This window comes from Rhinoderma darwinii, chromosome 2 (genome assembly GCF_050947455.1).
Source record: "Rhinoderma darwinii isolate aRhiDar2 chromosome 2, aRhiDar2.hap1, whole genome shotgun sequence".
Lineage (NCBI taxonomy): Eukaryota > Metazoa > Chordata > Amphibia > Anura > Rhinodermatidae > Rhinoderma > Rhinoderma darwinii.
The window spans coordinates 275,191,542-275,207,988 of NC_134688.1; the positions used below are offsets into that span (position 1 = coordinate 275,191,542).

A 16,447-nucleotide genomic window follows, 5' to 3' on the forward strand; every position below is an offset into this window, starting at 1 on the left:
ACATATGAGATGTAGGGTCTGATATTTCAGTGGATGCAGCTGCACATTACCTGCTTCTCTAGAGTACACCTCGGTCTCTGTTGGCATTCCTATGCAGTCTTTGTACAATGGATATAGTCTCACACTGTACCTCTGGAATGGTTGAATGCCTGGAAAAACAAAAGAAGCATAATGCTAGTATTAATGGGGGGACATTCTGATATATAGGAACTCACAGGGCATTAAGTTGTGGCCCGACTCCTTTTCTTATGCTAAAATTGATTGAAAAAAGTAATAAAAAATCCTCTTAAATATCCCTAGGTTGTCCTCTTCTGTCGCAGTATTAAAAATGATGTTGATTGTCTAAACATTACTTAGTATATCTGTTCTTCTAAGAGCGGAGTGCCAATTAATGTAGCAACTATTACTGCCCACGCAACGGTTGCCTTCACATACAACTGCTAATCTATCTACGTATGTAACGCTGCACCCTCACTGCTATATCGCTGCTTAACTAGATAGGTTTAAGTTAACTTATAGGAGTCTGGGCAGGCTGCATGACATTAAATATATAATGGCTAATTAGAATGTTATAACAACCTGACAGAAGAGGACATTCCATGGAGTTATAAAGATATCTACTGGACAATATTTGTTTCTATTTTAAAGGGATATACTCTTTTGTTTTAATCTTGCTTTAATTTACTAGAAAACAAATGGGGATTGTTCTGTCTTGGTTGCTACCTATCTGTTTTTGTTCTTCTCTGGCTTTAGCACAGTGCTAATATAGCTTTAGGCTGATTCATTTCAGCTGAAGTGGTTGCTAGTGATGCATTGGCTAACAGCAAAATGCCATTATTTGGTGATGAGTCTCCAGTAGAGATGAGCGGAAGGGTTCGATAGAAACCAGAATCGACCTGATACTTTCAAAAGTTTAGTTTTCTGTCGAATACGAAACTTTTGACATTTGGTTTCAGCCGAAACGTCAAAAACTGCCATTTCTGGGGCTGTGTTTGGGTTAGAGAGCTAGAAATGGGTGGGATAGAATCCTAGAAGCCCTCAGATTGTCATGCACCCATTTTTAGGAATTTATTTGGCCCAAAACAAAACTTTGATATGAATCAGACGAATCTAAAACTAAACGAAACTTGAGAGTTTCGCTCATCTCTAGTCCCTAATAACCAGTCAAAGAATAGTCAAGGCAAATGAGTACTAAGCTAAGTGTAGGGAAGGGGCAAGTAGGCCTTTCTTTTTCTAAGAAATCAGATGTTGGCATAATCAAATATTAGTGGAGGACCTCCTTATGTTAGAAAATTTCTAAAAAGTTATATAAAAATAATAAATTCCAAGAGCTAATATAACACCAACATATTCCATAGGAGGGTGACACAACAGTACTGCTAAAAATGTACATTACTTTTTGTATAACTGCCACTGTGTTTTACCTTGCAGAATTGAGCTTCTGCTTCCTTCCTGTTCAGTTTTCCAGTATATTTCACAGTTAGGCAGTTCAGCACTTTTATACCACTCCAGCAGGTAGCCCTTAGCTGAAGATTGTGGATCCCACATTACTTGCAAGCTGGAATCACCATTGGAAGACACTTGAATTTTAGACACCGGTGTTCCTATATTGAGAAATGTAAGAATTTTTTTCTGCTGTATTAAATTCATAGCTATAAACCCATCAGGTATCAGTTACATTTTGAATTATCTAAATTATCCTCAAAATGACCTTTGTACGGTGTAGATATTCAGAAAAACTGCAGCACAGCCACAAAAAATTCTTCAGTGGGAAAGGACAACTCCCCAAACATGGGTGGTGCACGCAGCAAAGAACGGTGTAGTTCGCTACTGGCAATGTTAAAATCATACATATTATAAAGTTTGTCTGTTTTGAAATAGCTTAAAGGGGTTGTCCGAGATACCATCATATTTTCAAAAACCCCTTTAATGCATGTAATTTATAAATGTAGATACATTTGTAATATACTTACAGTACCGTTCAAAAGTTTAGGGTCACTTAGAAATTTCCTTATTTTTGAAAGAAAATCACATTTTTTTTTCAATGAAGATAACATTAAATTAATCAGAAATACACTCTATACATTGTTAATGTGCTAAATGACTATTCTAGCTGCAAACGTCTGGTTTTTAATGCAATATCTACATGGGTGTATAGAGGCCCATTTCCAGCAACCATCACTCCAGTGTTCTAATGGTACATTGTGTTTGCTAACTGTGTTAGAAGGCTAATGGATGATTAGAAAACACTTGAAAACCCTTGTGCAATTATGTTAGCACCGCTGTAAACAGTTTTGCTGTTTAGAGGAGCTATAAAACTGACCTTCCTTTGAGCTAGTTGAGAATCTGGAGCATTACATTTGTGGGTTCGATTAAACTCTCAAAATGGTTAGAAAAAGAGAGCTTTCATGTGAAACTCGACAGTCTATTCTTGTTCTTAGAAATGATGGCTATTCCATGCGAGAAATTGCCAAGAAACTGAAGATTTCCTACAACGGTGTGTACTACTCCCTTCAGAGGACAGCACACACAGGCTCTAACCAGAGTAGAAAGAGAAGTGGGAGGCCCCGCTGCACAACTGAGCAACAAGACAAGTACATTAGAGTCTCTAGTTTGAGAAATAGACACCTCACAGGTCCTCAGCAGGCAGCTTCATTAAATAGTACCCGCAAAACGCCAGTGTCAACGTCTACAGTGAAAAGGCGACTCCGGGATGCTGGCCTTCAGGGCAGAGTGGCAAAGAAAAAGCCATATCTGAGACTGGCTAATAAAAGGAAAAGATTAATATGGGCAAAAGCACACAGGCATTGGACAGAGGAAGATTGGAAAAAAGTGTTATGGACAGACGAATCGAAGTTTGAGGTGTTTGGATCACACAGAAGAACATTTGTGAGACGCAGAACAACTGAAAAGATGCTGGAAGGATGTCTGACGCCATCTGTCAAGCATGGTGGAGGTAATGTGATGGTCTGGGGTTGCTTTGGTGCTGGTAATGTGGGAGATTTGTACAAGGTAAAAGGGATTTTGAATAAGGAAGGCTATGACCCCATTTTGCAATGCCATGCCATACCCTGTGGACAGCGCTTGATTGGAGCCAATTTCATTCTACAACCGGACAATGACCCAAAGCACACCTCCAAATTATGCAAGAACTATTTAGGGAAGAAGCAGGCAGCTGGTATTCTATCTGTAATGGAGTGGCCAGCGCAGTCACCAGATCTCAATCCCATAGAGCTGTTGTGGGAGCAGCTTGACCGTATGGTACGCAAGAAGTGCCCATCAAGCCAATCTAACTTGTGGGAGGGCCTTCTGGAAGCATGGGGTGAAATTTCTCCCGATTACCTCAGCAAATTAACAGCTAGAATGCCAAAGGTCTGCAATGCTGTAATTGCTGCAAATGGAGCATTCTTTGACGAAAGCAAAGTTTGAAGGAGAAAATTATTATTTCAAATAAAAATCATTATTTCTAACCTTGTCAATGTCTTGACTATATTTTCTAGTCATTTTGCAACTCATTTGATAAATATAAGTGTGAGTTTTCATGGAAAACACAAAATTGTCTGGGTGACCCCAAACTTTTGAACGGTAGTGTACATTTTCCAAAGTGGCCCCGTTTCCAGATCCTGCCGTGGGGAACTTGACGGGTGACGTCACTCTCTGCACTGGCTCTGCCACTTTGTTGAGCTTGAATTCTCTGCCGGGTATACGACACGTCACTTGTGACGTGGTGTATATCGGCTTGTTCTGATGTAACGCGCATGCGTGGCCCCTGCTGTTAACTCGAGAACAGCAGGGACCGCGAGAACAGCAGTGACAGCGCATGCGCGTTACGGGCTGTGAAGCAGAACTAGCCGATATACACCACGTGACAATTGACGTGTCGTATACCCGGCAAAGAATTCCAGATCAACAAAGCGGCAGAGCCAGTGCAGAGAGTGACGTCACCAGTCAAGTTCCCCACGGCAGGATCTGGAAACGGGGCCACTTTGGAAAATGTAAGTATATTACAAATGTATTTACATTTATAAATTACATGCATTAAAGGGGTTTTTGAAAATATGATGGTATCTCGGACAACCCCTTTAATTTAACATGGTTATCTGGGTTCTGAAAAGTGTTTCCTAATGACTACAAATGATATGAATTAGCAAAAAAAGCAGTACTCACCTACTCTCTCCCCTGGCGATGCAGGTGTAGTATGTGTAGTATTTTTGGCATTATCTCAGAAATATGATTAGTCACTGTTGAACCCTCTGATTGGCTGCAGCAGTCACATGTTGCCTACATGTAGGCAATCACCGGGAGTCCCACCAGAGTGTCAGCGCTACATTGCCATGGCAAAGGATAGTTAGTACTGCCTCTTTTGTTAATTCATGTCATTTGCAGCTATTAGGGAAAATAATTGGAACCCGTATAACCCCTTTAACGCTAATGAATTATATGGAGTACTTCTCTAATAGAATTCTATTATTGGAATATTTTCATTTGCAAGTAGCATTGATTTTAATAAGGCTACAGTAGTGCAGGAAAATCATGAACCGTGTACATGAGCCTTTTATAAGGCTTATGGGTATCATAAAAGAATATAAAAGAGTAAATTGATAGAAAAGAATCCTATGGTGTTAGATTCATAAAGTTAACTCAACATGTGTTGTTCAGACCTATCTACAATGCAGGGAACAAAATAAAGTGAATTAGTGGTGAAATAATCTTGTATGTCTGGAAAGTGTAAATTAGATGTGGAATCATGATTATCTCTGATAATCAAATAAGCGCTGAATATTAATCCACCAGTGACCCAGTTCTTGACATTTACTATCGTCTCACCATTCCTGGCAGTCAAGGTGATCTCTGCCTCTGGAGAAGCTCCAGCGTTATTATACGCCCATATAAACACATTCTTCTTTTCCGCAGGCAGGGAGAAGGTACAATTGAGGATGGTTGTGTTGCACAGAATAGTGTCTGTGTCATGTAGATCAGAGGAGCTCTTCACAATATACCAGATATGTACAGCGTTGGCCATATTTCTTTCCAGTTGCTGTAAAAAAAATGAACACACTACTAAGCTAAGATCCATTTTTATCTCAAAACTTGCAAAGTATTGGTTCAAGGTCATAGTTCAGTTCTTAATATGCAAAGTTATACACAGTCGAGTCACATTATTATGAATACCTCCTACTTTTGACGTCAGCAGCGCGTAGCCCATGAAGGAAGTGATGTGTCATGGGCTGACTTGGTGGGTATATGAGGTGTGTGACATGCTGTCTGAACATATATCTGTTACGGTCTGTGGGTATGTGGACTCACTAGGCCGCACCGCTGTAGCAGGGAGGCAGCTGGCCAAAACACAGAGTACCCCAGAAATACTAAGTCCCGCACTAGGGTACCTGAATAGTCCAGACAGTGGCCGAGGCTTTGGCACTGATGGAGATGGATGCAGCAGGTTACGCCAGTCATGGTGGATGACAGCAGGTGCAGCAGATTGCGCCAGACGCGGCGGATCACACTGGATGTGGAAGATGACATCGGACATGGCAGATGGCATAGGACGTGGGAGGAGACACTGGACGTGGCAGACGACACGACTCCAACACTAACAGGCTTTGGAACAAGGACACAGCACGGGATACAGGATACAGGTAACAGGGTACGGATAACAACAGGAACAGGATAACACTAAGGGACCATTTGCAAAACTGACATGGGAACACTAACAACGCTCAGGCAAGGATCAGAAGGGCAGGGCCCTCTTTTTAGCCCAGGGAATCATGGGCAGTTGATAATGATGATTCCATTTGTGCGCGCACCCTACGGCAGACAGCGGACCAGAGCGGAAGTGAGTGCTGGCGTCTCCTGGGAAGACGGCTCACAGATCCATGCCTGTGGCCGCCCCAGGGGGCCATGGATGCTACAGTATCCCCCCCTCTTACGCCCCCTGTTCTTGGGACCAGAGCGAGAGAGGAACTTCTTAATGAGAGCAGGGGCACTGAGATTCTCTTCCGGCTCCCAGGACCTCTCCTCAGGACCAAACCCTTTCCAATCCACCAAATAGAAATTCCTTCCTCCTACCCTTTTGCAGTACAGGATCTCCCTCACCTCACACACATCAGAAAAACCGCTGGGAGCAATTGCGGAACTGGGAGTCTTACTGTAGCAGTTCAGAACCAAAGGCTTCAGGAGGGACACATGAAAGTAGTTGGGGATTTTGAGAGTAGGAGGCAGCCGAAGCTTATAGGAGACAGGGTTTATCTGTTGCAATATCTCAAAAGATCAGAGGAACCTGGGAGAAAACTTCTATGAAGTCACCTTTAAATGAATGTTCCGTGAGGACAGCCAGACTTTGGTACCTGGAAGATACGGAGGTGGCTCTCTTTTCTTTATATCCGCTTTTCGCTTCATGCGATCCGATCGACTGCCAGCAAAATAGAGGTCCGGGTCTGTTGCCATATTTGCAGAAAGTCCCCAAATGCAGAGTCAGCAGTGGGTACCTGAGATGTAGCCGACACAGGAAGAGGGACTCTAGGATGTTGGCCGTAGATGATGTAGAATCGTGTGGAAGTGGTGGAAGCACTTGTGTTGTTGTTATACGAGAACTCGGCCCATGGAAGAACCATTATCATGCTGCAAGGAGATGAAGATGCAGAGATAATTCTCCATAATCTGGTTAATCCTCTCGCCCATTGGACTGGGGGTGATAGGCTGAGGAAAAGTCCAATCTCACATCCAGGAGTTTACAGAGGGCTCTCCTGAATTTTTGGGGTAAATTGAACCCCCCTGATCGGACACGATGTGAAGGGCCAAGCTATGCAAACGGAGGATATGCTGAATGAAGACTCGCCAGTCGGGGAGCAGAAGGTAGGCCAGTCCGCAGGATAAAATGTACCATCTTCGAAAACCGGTCCACCACCACCCAGACAGTGTTGCATCCTGCTGAGGGAGGAAGGTCTGTGACAAAGTCGTAATGTGCTGCCAGGGAACATTGGGTACAGGCAGAGGTTGGAGCAGGCCGGCAGGCTTGGAGTGAGCAAACTTGTTAGAAGCACACTCTGTGCAAGAAGAGACAAAGTCCACAACATCTTTGGGTAGCGTGGGCCACCAGAAGTGACGAGTAATCAGGTCTCGGTTCTTACGAACACCAGCGTGCCCAGCCAGTTTAGAGCTGTGTCCCCAACGGAGAATTCTTCTCCCGTCTGCCAACTGAACAAAAGTCCTCCCCGGAGGGATGTCTCTAACCTGCAAAGAATTGACAGTGACGATGCAGGACGGGTCCATGATGCTTTGAAGCGACTCCACCGTGTCATCCGTCTCAAATGACCTGGACAGGGCATTGGCCCTCACATTCTTGTCAGCGGGACGGTAGTGGAGCACAAATTGGAAACGGGTGAAGAACAGCGACCACCTGGCTTGACGGGGGTTTAGTCATTGAGCCGACTGGAGATAAGTGAGGTTCAGGATGGGCTGAACTGCGCCCTCTAGCAGATGTCTCCCCTTTTCCAGAGCCAATTTAATGGCCAGTTGCTCCCGATCCCCAATAGAGTAGTTGCGCTTTGCAGAAGAAAAAAGTCTAGAGTAATAGCCACATACTACTGCCTTTCCTTTGGAGCTCCTCTTGAACACCAACAAAAGAAGCATCCACCTCGAATGAACACCCCCGAGACACGTCAGGATGATGGAGGATCGAGGCTGAAGTGAAGGCTTTCTTGAGGCTAATAAATGCGGATTCTGCCGCTGGAGTCCACACCTTGGCGTTCACACCCTTCTTGGTAAGGGTGGAGATGGGAGCAGTCAGTGATGAGAAGATTGGGATAAACTGGCGGTAGAAATTGGCGAATCCCAGGAAATGCTGTATGGACTTCAGGCCTTGAGGACGTGGCCATTCCGGAACGGATTTTACTTTCACAGGATCCATCTTAAGACCTTGATCCGAGATGATGTATCCCAGGAAGGGCAGAGAATTATTTTCAAAGACACACTTCTCCAGCTCGGCATATAAACGATTCTCCCTAAATCGCAGTAGAACCCGACGGACATGCCTCCGATGAGTCATCAGATCTGGGGAGAAAATCAAAATATCATTGAGATAGACTACAACACAGACATAGAGGAGATCACGGAAGATATCATTGACGAATTCCTGTAAGACCGCGGGAGTGTTACACAGTCCGAAGGGCATCACCAGGTATTCATAGTGCCCGTCTCAGGTGTTGAATGCCGTCTTCCACTCGTCACCTTGACGGATTCGGATCAAATTATAAGCCCCACGCAAGTCTAATTTTAAAAAAATCCTGGCTCCTCGTATACGGTCAAACAGTTTGGATATAAGTGGCAATGGGTATTTGTTCTCGACCGTGATCTGGTTGATACCACGGTAGTCAATGCAGGGTCAAAGAGATCTGTCTGTTTTTTTAACAAAGAAGAAACAAGCCCCGGCCGAGGAGGAAGACTTTTGTATGAAACCTCTCTCCAAATTCTCCTTGATATAGGCTGACATGGATAGAGTCTCTGGCAAGGAGAGAGGATATACCTGTCCACAAGGGAGAGAGGCATTTGGAACCAGTTCAATGGGGCAGTCATTTGTGGAGGCAGCGTCTCAGCCTCTTGCTGAAGACACCCGCAAACTGAGCGAAATGAGGGGGCAATCCCGCCAATGACTCAGGCAGAGGAGGCTGAACAGGATGGATCTGCAACAGACAGCGACCGAGACATTTGGAGCCCCATTGGAGAACCTCTCCGGAAATCCCAGTCCAGGACAGGGGCATACAGTCGAAGCCAAGGCAGGCCCAGCAGAACAGGATTGATGGCTTTGGGCAAAACAAGAAAAAATAATTAGTTCCGAATGAAGGGCTCCAACTTGGAGCTTCAGCGGCTTAGATACATTCGGATCGGGGAGATTCAGTCCATTCACCGAAGCAACAGCCAAAGATGTCTCCAGGGGAACTGTGGGCAACTGGGGTTGATCCACTAGATCCTTTTGGATGAAGTTTGCCGTGGACTCGGAGTCCAGATTGGCAGAAACCCAGTGCGTCCTCTCGCTGTATACTATGGTCACAGGAATCGTCAGCTTGGAATTTAATCTTTCATTTGGTACCATTCCACCTAGGGTTATCTCTCCAACCAATCCTAGGCACTGGGGTCTCTCTGGTCTCTGGGGACACAAACGCTCAACATGGCCTCCGAGGCCGTAATACAGACAAAGTCCTGAAGTGCGTCGGCGTTGTCTCTCCTGGGTGGACAGTTTGGCTCAGTCCATCTGCATAGGCTCCTTTGGTGGAACGACTGAAGAGGACAGTAGGGACTGCTGAAAGTAGAAGCCAGCCTAGGAAATACTCTCTCCCAGAGAACCTCTTGGGAACGGTCCTGGATCCTCATGTCAACGGGTGGCTAGTAGGATGAGATCGTCCAGGGTAGGTGGCAAATCGCGAGTGGCTAGATCGTCTTTAATCCCAGAAGACAGTCCCTGCCAGAATGTGGCCACCAAAGCCTCATTGTTCCAGGTTAGTTCCGCAGCCAGGATACGAAACTGAATGGCATACTCGCTCTCTGGTGTAGGGTCAGCAGGGATTCAGCAGCAGAAGAAACTCTCCCATAGCAGAGGGCATAGGACGTGGGAGGAGACATTGGATGTGGCAGACGACACGACTCCAACACTAACAGGCTTTGGAACAAGGACACAGCACGGGATACAGGATACAGGTAACAGGGCACGGGTAACAACAGGAACAGGATAACACTAAGGGACCATTTTAAAGACTGACATGGGAACACTAACAATGTTCATGTAAGGATCAGAAGGGCACGGCCCTTTTTATAGTCCAGGGAATCATGGGCAGTTGATGATGATGATGATGATGATTTCATTTGAGCGGGTGCTGGCCCTTTAAGGCCAGGCACAAGCATGCGCGCGCACCCTACGGGACACAGCAGACCGGAGCAGAAGTGAGCGCTGGCGTCTCCTGGCAAGGAGATGCCAGCCAGCTCTCACAGATCCATATCTGCGGACTGCCGGGTTTACTCACCCCCCGGCGGTCCGCGGCCATGGACGCTACAATATCACTCGTTGTTGCCATGTGTAAAAGGGACGATTTATCAGAGTTACAAAAAGGGATGATTATTGGCTTTCGAGCCAACGGTGGCAGTATTTCTCAAATATCGTAGTTTGTGCACTGTTCGCATTCTGCTGTGGAGAAAGTGTATCGTGCGTGGACAAATGACACCATTGGGAATAACCGACGTGGAAACTGTGGAGCACCACGTGCCATTGATGTGAGAGGTGAACGTCAGCTACGAAGGTGCGCAAGGGCCAAACAACATGCTTCAGTGAAGTAGCTCACCGTGAAAATCAACGAGGGGGCTACCAGACGTGTGTCTAAAACAACAGTTCAGCGAAGCAGATGGATGGTCACTACTCCTATGCTAACAAATGTGCATCAGTAAAAAAGTCTTCAATTTGCACGGCAGTATCGGAATTCGACCACTAATGATTAGCAAATGGTTGCCTTCTCCGATGAGTGACATTTTCTAGTTCATCGAACGGCGTGTCAGACGAGAAACATCAGATAACAAACACCCTGCAATTATTGCTGGAAGAACACAAGCTGGTGGCCGCAGCGTTATCGTCTGGGGAATTTTTTCATGGCATTCTCTGAGCCCAGTCATCCATGTGGAAGGCACTCTGAACCAATATGGGTATGAATTCATCATTGCAGATCATGTCCACCCAGACATGCTGTGTCACATGGGTGTGGACCGACTGGGCCGTACCGCGTAGCGGGATAGCAGCTGGCCAACTAGGTACAAAACAATGTCTATAGTCCAGAACAGATATCTGAGGCAATGAAGACAGCAGCGGTGACACAACTTGACTTTAACTGTAGATGGCACAGTAGATGGAGCGGAAAACACGATTTGACTCTCACTGTAGATGGCAGAGTAGATGCAGTGGAAGACACGACTTGACTTTCACTGTAGATGGCACAGAGGCACGGTAGCACAGGATACAGGGTACACGCAGCTGGAACGGTTAACACTGGGAACTGGAAAACACTGGGAGACCATTTGCAAGACAAACTTTAGGTAGACAACAACGCTCAGGCAAGGCTCAAGTGGGCAGAGCCCTTTTTATAGTCCAGCAGCATTCTGGGCTAATTATTGACTAATGACAGCTGGACGCGTACTGGCCCCTTAAGGCCGTGCACGCACGGGCGCGCGCCCTCCTGGAAACAGTCCCAGAACCCGGAAGTGAGTGCCGGCATCTCCCTGGAGATGTCGCCGAGAACACAGAAGTCCATGGCCGGGGCCGTCAGAGGGTAAGTCTGAACGACGGCCCTCGGCCATAGACATTACATGCTGTTTGTCTTCCCTTTGGCAGATAGAATCTTCCAGCAAGACAATGCGACATGTCACACGGCTAGAAATGTCTGATAGTGGTTGGAAGAGCATGACCAAGACTTCCAAGTACTTCCCTGGCCCCCTAATTCGCTAGACTTGAACCCAATTAAGCGTTTGTGGGACCACCTAGATCGTCTTGTTCGCTCTATGGATCCTCCCACACACACCCTCCAGCAAATGTGGGATGCACTGCAGTCAGCATGGCTCCAGATACCTCAGACAACCTACCAGCACCTTGAGTCACTGCCAGCCTGTCTAGCTGCTGTCCGTGCTGCACACGGCGGTTACTCTGGATATTAGCTGGTGGTCATAATAATGTGACTCGACTGTGTTTAATGCACCTTATGACATTTCATAATATGATACTGTAATATGATATGATTATATGTCTTTTTTTTTTTTAGGTTAGTGCAGTTAAAAACAAAATATCTTCTTAGCTTTAAATAAATATTTAAGTGAGTGAAGGGAATCACTAGTTATCCCCAAAGTTAAGACTCATGCACATGGCTGTGTTGTGCGATTCTGTAATACAGCTGCCATACACTGCTACTATACCTATGTATGCTTCCGATTTTATATAGATCACTGCATGTTCCATCGGGTATTACATTATGGAGGTATTCCCAGCCCTAGAAGCATTGCTTTAACTGGCAGAATACAATGCTTTATGGAGGCACCATATGGGGGCACATGGAGTGCCTACAGCCTTGTAGTGCAAACTCGTAGGGACTCTTTGTGCCTCCATACATGGCCCTTGTATGGTGCTTACCATAGTCAATGTTTAAAGATTGATTTTGTTTTAACTATTTTTATTCAGAATTTAAATTTTATAATATACTACTATGGACTTCACAATACAGAATACAGTTCTGACGTCACAGCGCTGTGCGCAGCGCATGACGTCACGACACTATACGCTCCGCACAACATCCCGACACTTCATGGAGTGAGGACCTCCGCTTTGGCTGAAGAGTAGGGTAAGTTTGATATTACTGTCTTGCTGAAGCTGATGGTTCAGGATCCGACACCCGGGACCCCACCAATCACATGTTTTGAAGGGGGTGCAGCCGCACGTATGAGCGCTACTTCCCCTTCATTCCGGTCACTTTCTCCCACTGAATGGCTGACACGGACGTGTCAGCCATTCACAGTGTGAGCAACTGAGGGAAATGAAGGGGAAGCAGCGCTCGTACGAGCTCTGCACCCCTCTCAAACAGCTGATTTGCAGGGGTCCCAGGTTTTGGACCCCGACCCATTAGCTATTGATGGCCTATCCTGAGGATAGGCCATCAATGTTTAGGGACTGAACAACCCCTTTAAAGCCTACCATGTGTTAGGCTTAGATACACAGCCCCAGCAGACAGTAATCTTATTGTTAAGGATCTGCCAGGCACAGCTTCTGTATCCACGCCCATAGGTAATCAGTCTGCACCTGCTTCTATGTCTGGGAGACTGACTCCATCTTCCACCACTCAGGATGGCAGGCTTAGGAGTGGGAGAGCCTATCATAGCCTGGCCAGACGGAGCTAGCTCCCGCCCTCTGTCTATTTATACCTGCCTTTCCTGTTCCTCCTTGCTTGTGATTCTTCTCATTTGGTTTCCTGGCCCTGCTGCAGCTTCTTGATCTATTTGACCCTGCTTCATATTGACCCTGGCTTACTGACTACTCTCCTGCTCTGCGTTTGGTACCTCGTACACTCCTGGTTTGACTCGGCTTGTTCACTACTCTCCTGCTCTGCGTTTGGTACCTCGTACACTCCTGGTTTGACTCGGCTCGTTCACCACTCTTGTTGCTCTCGTTGTTGCCGTGGGCAACTGCCCCTTTTCCCTTGCTTCTGTGTACCCTTGTCTGTTTGTCTGTCGTGCACATATTGAGCGTAGGGACTGTCGCCCAGTTGTACCCCGTTGCCTAGGGCGGGTCGTTGCAAGTAGGCAGGGACTGAGTGGCGGGTAGATTAGCGCTCACTTGTCTGTTTCCTTACCCCCGTCATTACACTTATACTGCATAAGATTACTGTCTGCTGGACCCTGTATCTAAGCCTACCTTAGGCTTAGATACAGGGTCCAACAAATAGTATCACACATGCACGTGGGCCCTGTATCTAAGGCCTGTTTACAACACCGCTGCCCTTTCGTTGAGGGGTTTCGTCTGAGGTTTCCATCGGGTTAACCCCTCAACGGAAAGGCAAACGGAAACCTTAGCTTCCGTTTGCATCCCCATTGATCTCAATGGTGATGGAAACTTTGCTAATGGTTTCCGTTTGTCACCGCTGTGAACGGGTTCTATTGTTTTGGCGAAATCAATAGCACAGTCGACAATGCAAAACAACTGAATTCTGTCACAGCGGTGACAAACAGAAACCTTTAGCAATTTTTCCGTCACCATTGAGATCAATAGTGAGGGAAAAGGAAGCTGAGGTTTCAGTTTGCCTGTCTGCGTCTGCCTTTCAGTTTGCCTTTCAATGGAAGAGCAGCGGTGATGTGAACAGGCCCTTACAAATGTTTTTTTTTGGTGTTTTTTTTTACTGGTTCGGCCATTGGACTAGGTCGGATTAGAGGACTACTTAGATGACGGCTTTTTTTATTGTCATATTCTCAATAAAATGGTTAATGAGGGTTCTGTGTTTTTTTTTATTTCAATAAATCTATTTTTTCTATGTCTTTGTATTTTTTATAAACTTTATCACTACCGCCATACTAATGGCCTCTAACTGATTGACAGCATCCATTACTAAGGCGGGGCTTAGTGTTAGCCGGTGAAAAGGCTAACACTAACACCCATTATTACCCCGGTACCCACTGCCACCAGGGGTGCCGGGAAGAGCCGGGTACGATCCAGTACCCAACAATCTGTAGTGATGGTCGGGCACTGGGGCGGCTGCATGCTGGTATTAATAGGCTGGGAAAGGCCAAAAACAGTGGTAATGCTAGGCTGCTGCTGCTGTTTTGTATCTGGCTGGTTATGAAAATGGGGGGACCCCACGTAATTTTGTTTTTTAAATAAATAATTGGAAAGAACGATGTGGGGTTCCCCATTTTTATAACCAGCTAGATACAACACCGCAGCAGCAGGCTAGCATTACCAGTTTGGGAAGGGCCACTCTTTTTGGGCTTTCCCAGCCTTATAATACCAGCCTACGGCCGCCCCAGTGCCCCTCCATCTCTACAGTTGGTCGGGTACTAGGTCGTAGCCGACTCTTCCCGGTTACTCTTGGTGGCGGTGGGTACCAGGGTAATAATGTGGGTTAGTGTTAGCCTCTGCATGTCTAACATTAAGACCCACCTTAGTAATGGGCGTTGTCAGACAGCGGACATTACTAAGGTGGTAGTAATAAAGTTTAAACAAAGACATAGATAAAATATTTTATTGAAATAAAAATCCCACATACAACCCTCGTTATCCATTTTATTGAGAATAAAAAAAATGCAGTTATCGAAGTAGTCCTCGAATCTGAAGTAGTCCAACATCCGAACTTGTAAAAAACACAAACACACAAAAATAATTAGTAACACATAAAAAAGCAAAACAATTATTATCTTACCTTTCCTGGGTCCAGTGCTGGAGCCGCAATGTCAGCGAGCTGGGCCCTATATCTAATCCTATCATGGGTGATACTGTCTGCTGAGCCACTGTATCTAATCTTATCATGTGTGATACAGTCTGCTGGGACCTATATCTAGTCCTATCACGTGTGATACTGTCTGCTGAGCCACTGTATCTAATCCTATAATGTGTGATATTCTCTGCTGAACTGCTGTTTCTAAACCTATCCATAGCTATATGGTCGTATTGCTATAGATATGCTGTCTCATATATATGTATATATAAATATATATATATATACATATATGTATATATATATATATATATATATATATATATATATACACATATATACACACACACACATATACATACACGCAGAAATTTTTTTTTGGAGGGGCACATATGTATTGGGGCTATTCCCCCTGATGTTTTAAGTCTTTAGTGACGCCCCTGGCTGCTAGTGCAGCATTGCTGGATTACTTAGGAGACCCAGCGAAGCAGCTGAAAGCTGAGGGCCATCGGCCATAAGCAGTTTGGGGGGGAGCCCAAGAAGAACCTTTGCATCGGGGCTCATGAGCTTTTAGCTACGCCCCTGTATTCAACTGTTGTCTCAATAAACAATGGTGAATATACAGCATTAAATACTTGCAGTACAATAATCAGTACACCCTAAATATATATATGGACCCAATCAAATGGATAATTATCATATCTGACTAAAGTCGCTCTTTAAAAGCAAATTCCCCAAATTTCTGTGTAACTCCTGAATGGAGGTAGAAAGAAAAGGTATCACTAAAACATATCATGGTTTTAAATTTGTCCTGGTGGCACAGTCCATAATTGGCCAGGAAATTAAAACATTGGGACTAATGTTATAAAGGTCACTAGATTCATTTCCAGCTATGGAGTGAGAAATGAAGCAATAAATATATTGGAAAATGTCTACAATTTTTGAAGAACTATGTTAAGAAAAGTTATTAAGCAGTAAACTGAACAAATGTGCTGTGCTGTGAGTATACTGTTTTGTATGGTGAGTGCACAGACTGGGTTGATCCTTGCTTTAGATTGTGATGGAACTAAAACTACTTTAAATATTATCCCTTAAACCAATCAATTTTACTTAAAATAATTTTCAACAAAAATGAAACTAATATTCCAAATTATACTCTATTATTTTTATTTCTCTTGCATTTGTAAAATCCAGAAATTAGTATATGTTCATGTAAACATACCTTCCACATTAGCTGAATTCTCAATGGACTGTCATGTGTGGATTCCAATCTCCTCCACCAGGTCTCTAATCTGCCAGTTGGAGCTAAAATGATAATAGTGTTTAAAATGTAAACATATTTTCAGTGGCTCGTTATATATGTGAAAGTTGGAAAGGAAATAGGACAAGAAAAGCGCTGTGTTGATGGCAACAACTCCTTAACCAGACCAAGAATAACCTTCTACTTGAGCCACTATTGACCAGAAGTATTTAGGACTTATTATGGGGAGACACAGTTTACT

At 44.9% G+C, this 16,447-nt stretch overlaps 1 protein-coding gene across 1 annotated transcript in view; it reads right to left on the minus strand.

The window, feature by feature from the left end:
- CSF3R (colony stimulating factor 3 receptor) overlaps nucleotides 1-16,447 on the minus strand; it is a 45,413-nt gene that overhangs the window by 7,093 nt on the left and 21,873 nt on the right. The window contains exons 8-11 of the mRNA XM_075850537.1: nucleotides 16,168-16,250; nucleotides 4,828-5,038; nucleotides 1,425-1,604; nucleotides 51-149 (exon numbers count right to left, since the gene is read on the minus strand). Coding sequence (XP_075706652.1) covers nucleotides 51-149; nucleotides 1,425-1,604; nucleotides 4,828-5,038; nucleotides 16,168-16,250 — 573 coding nt within the window. The remainder of the gene's footprint in view (nucleotides 1-50; nucleotides 150-1,424; nucleotides 1,605-4,827; nucleotides 5,039-16,167; nucleotides 16,251-16,447) is intronic.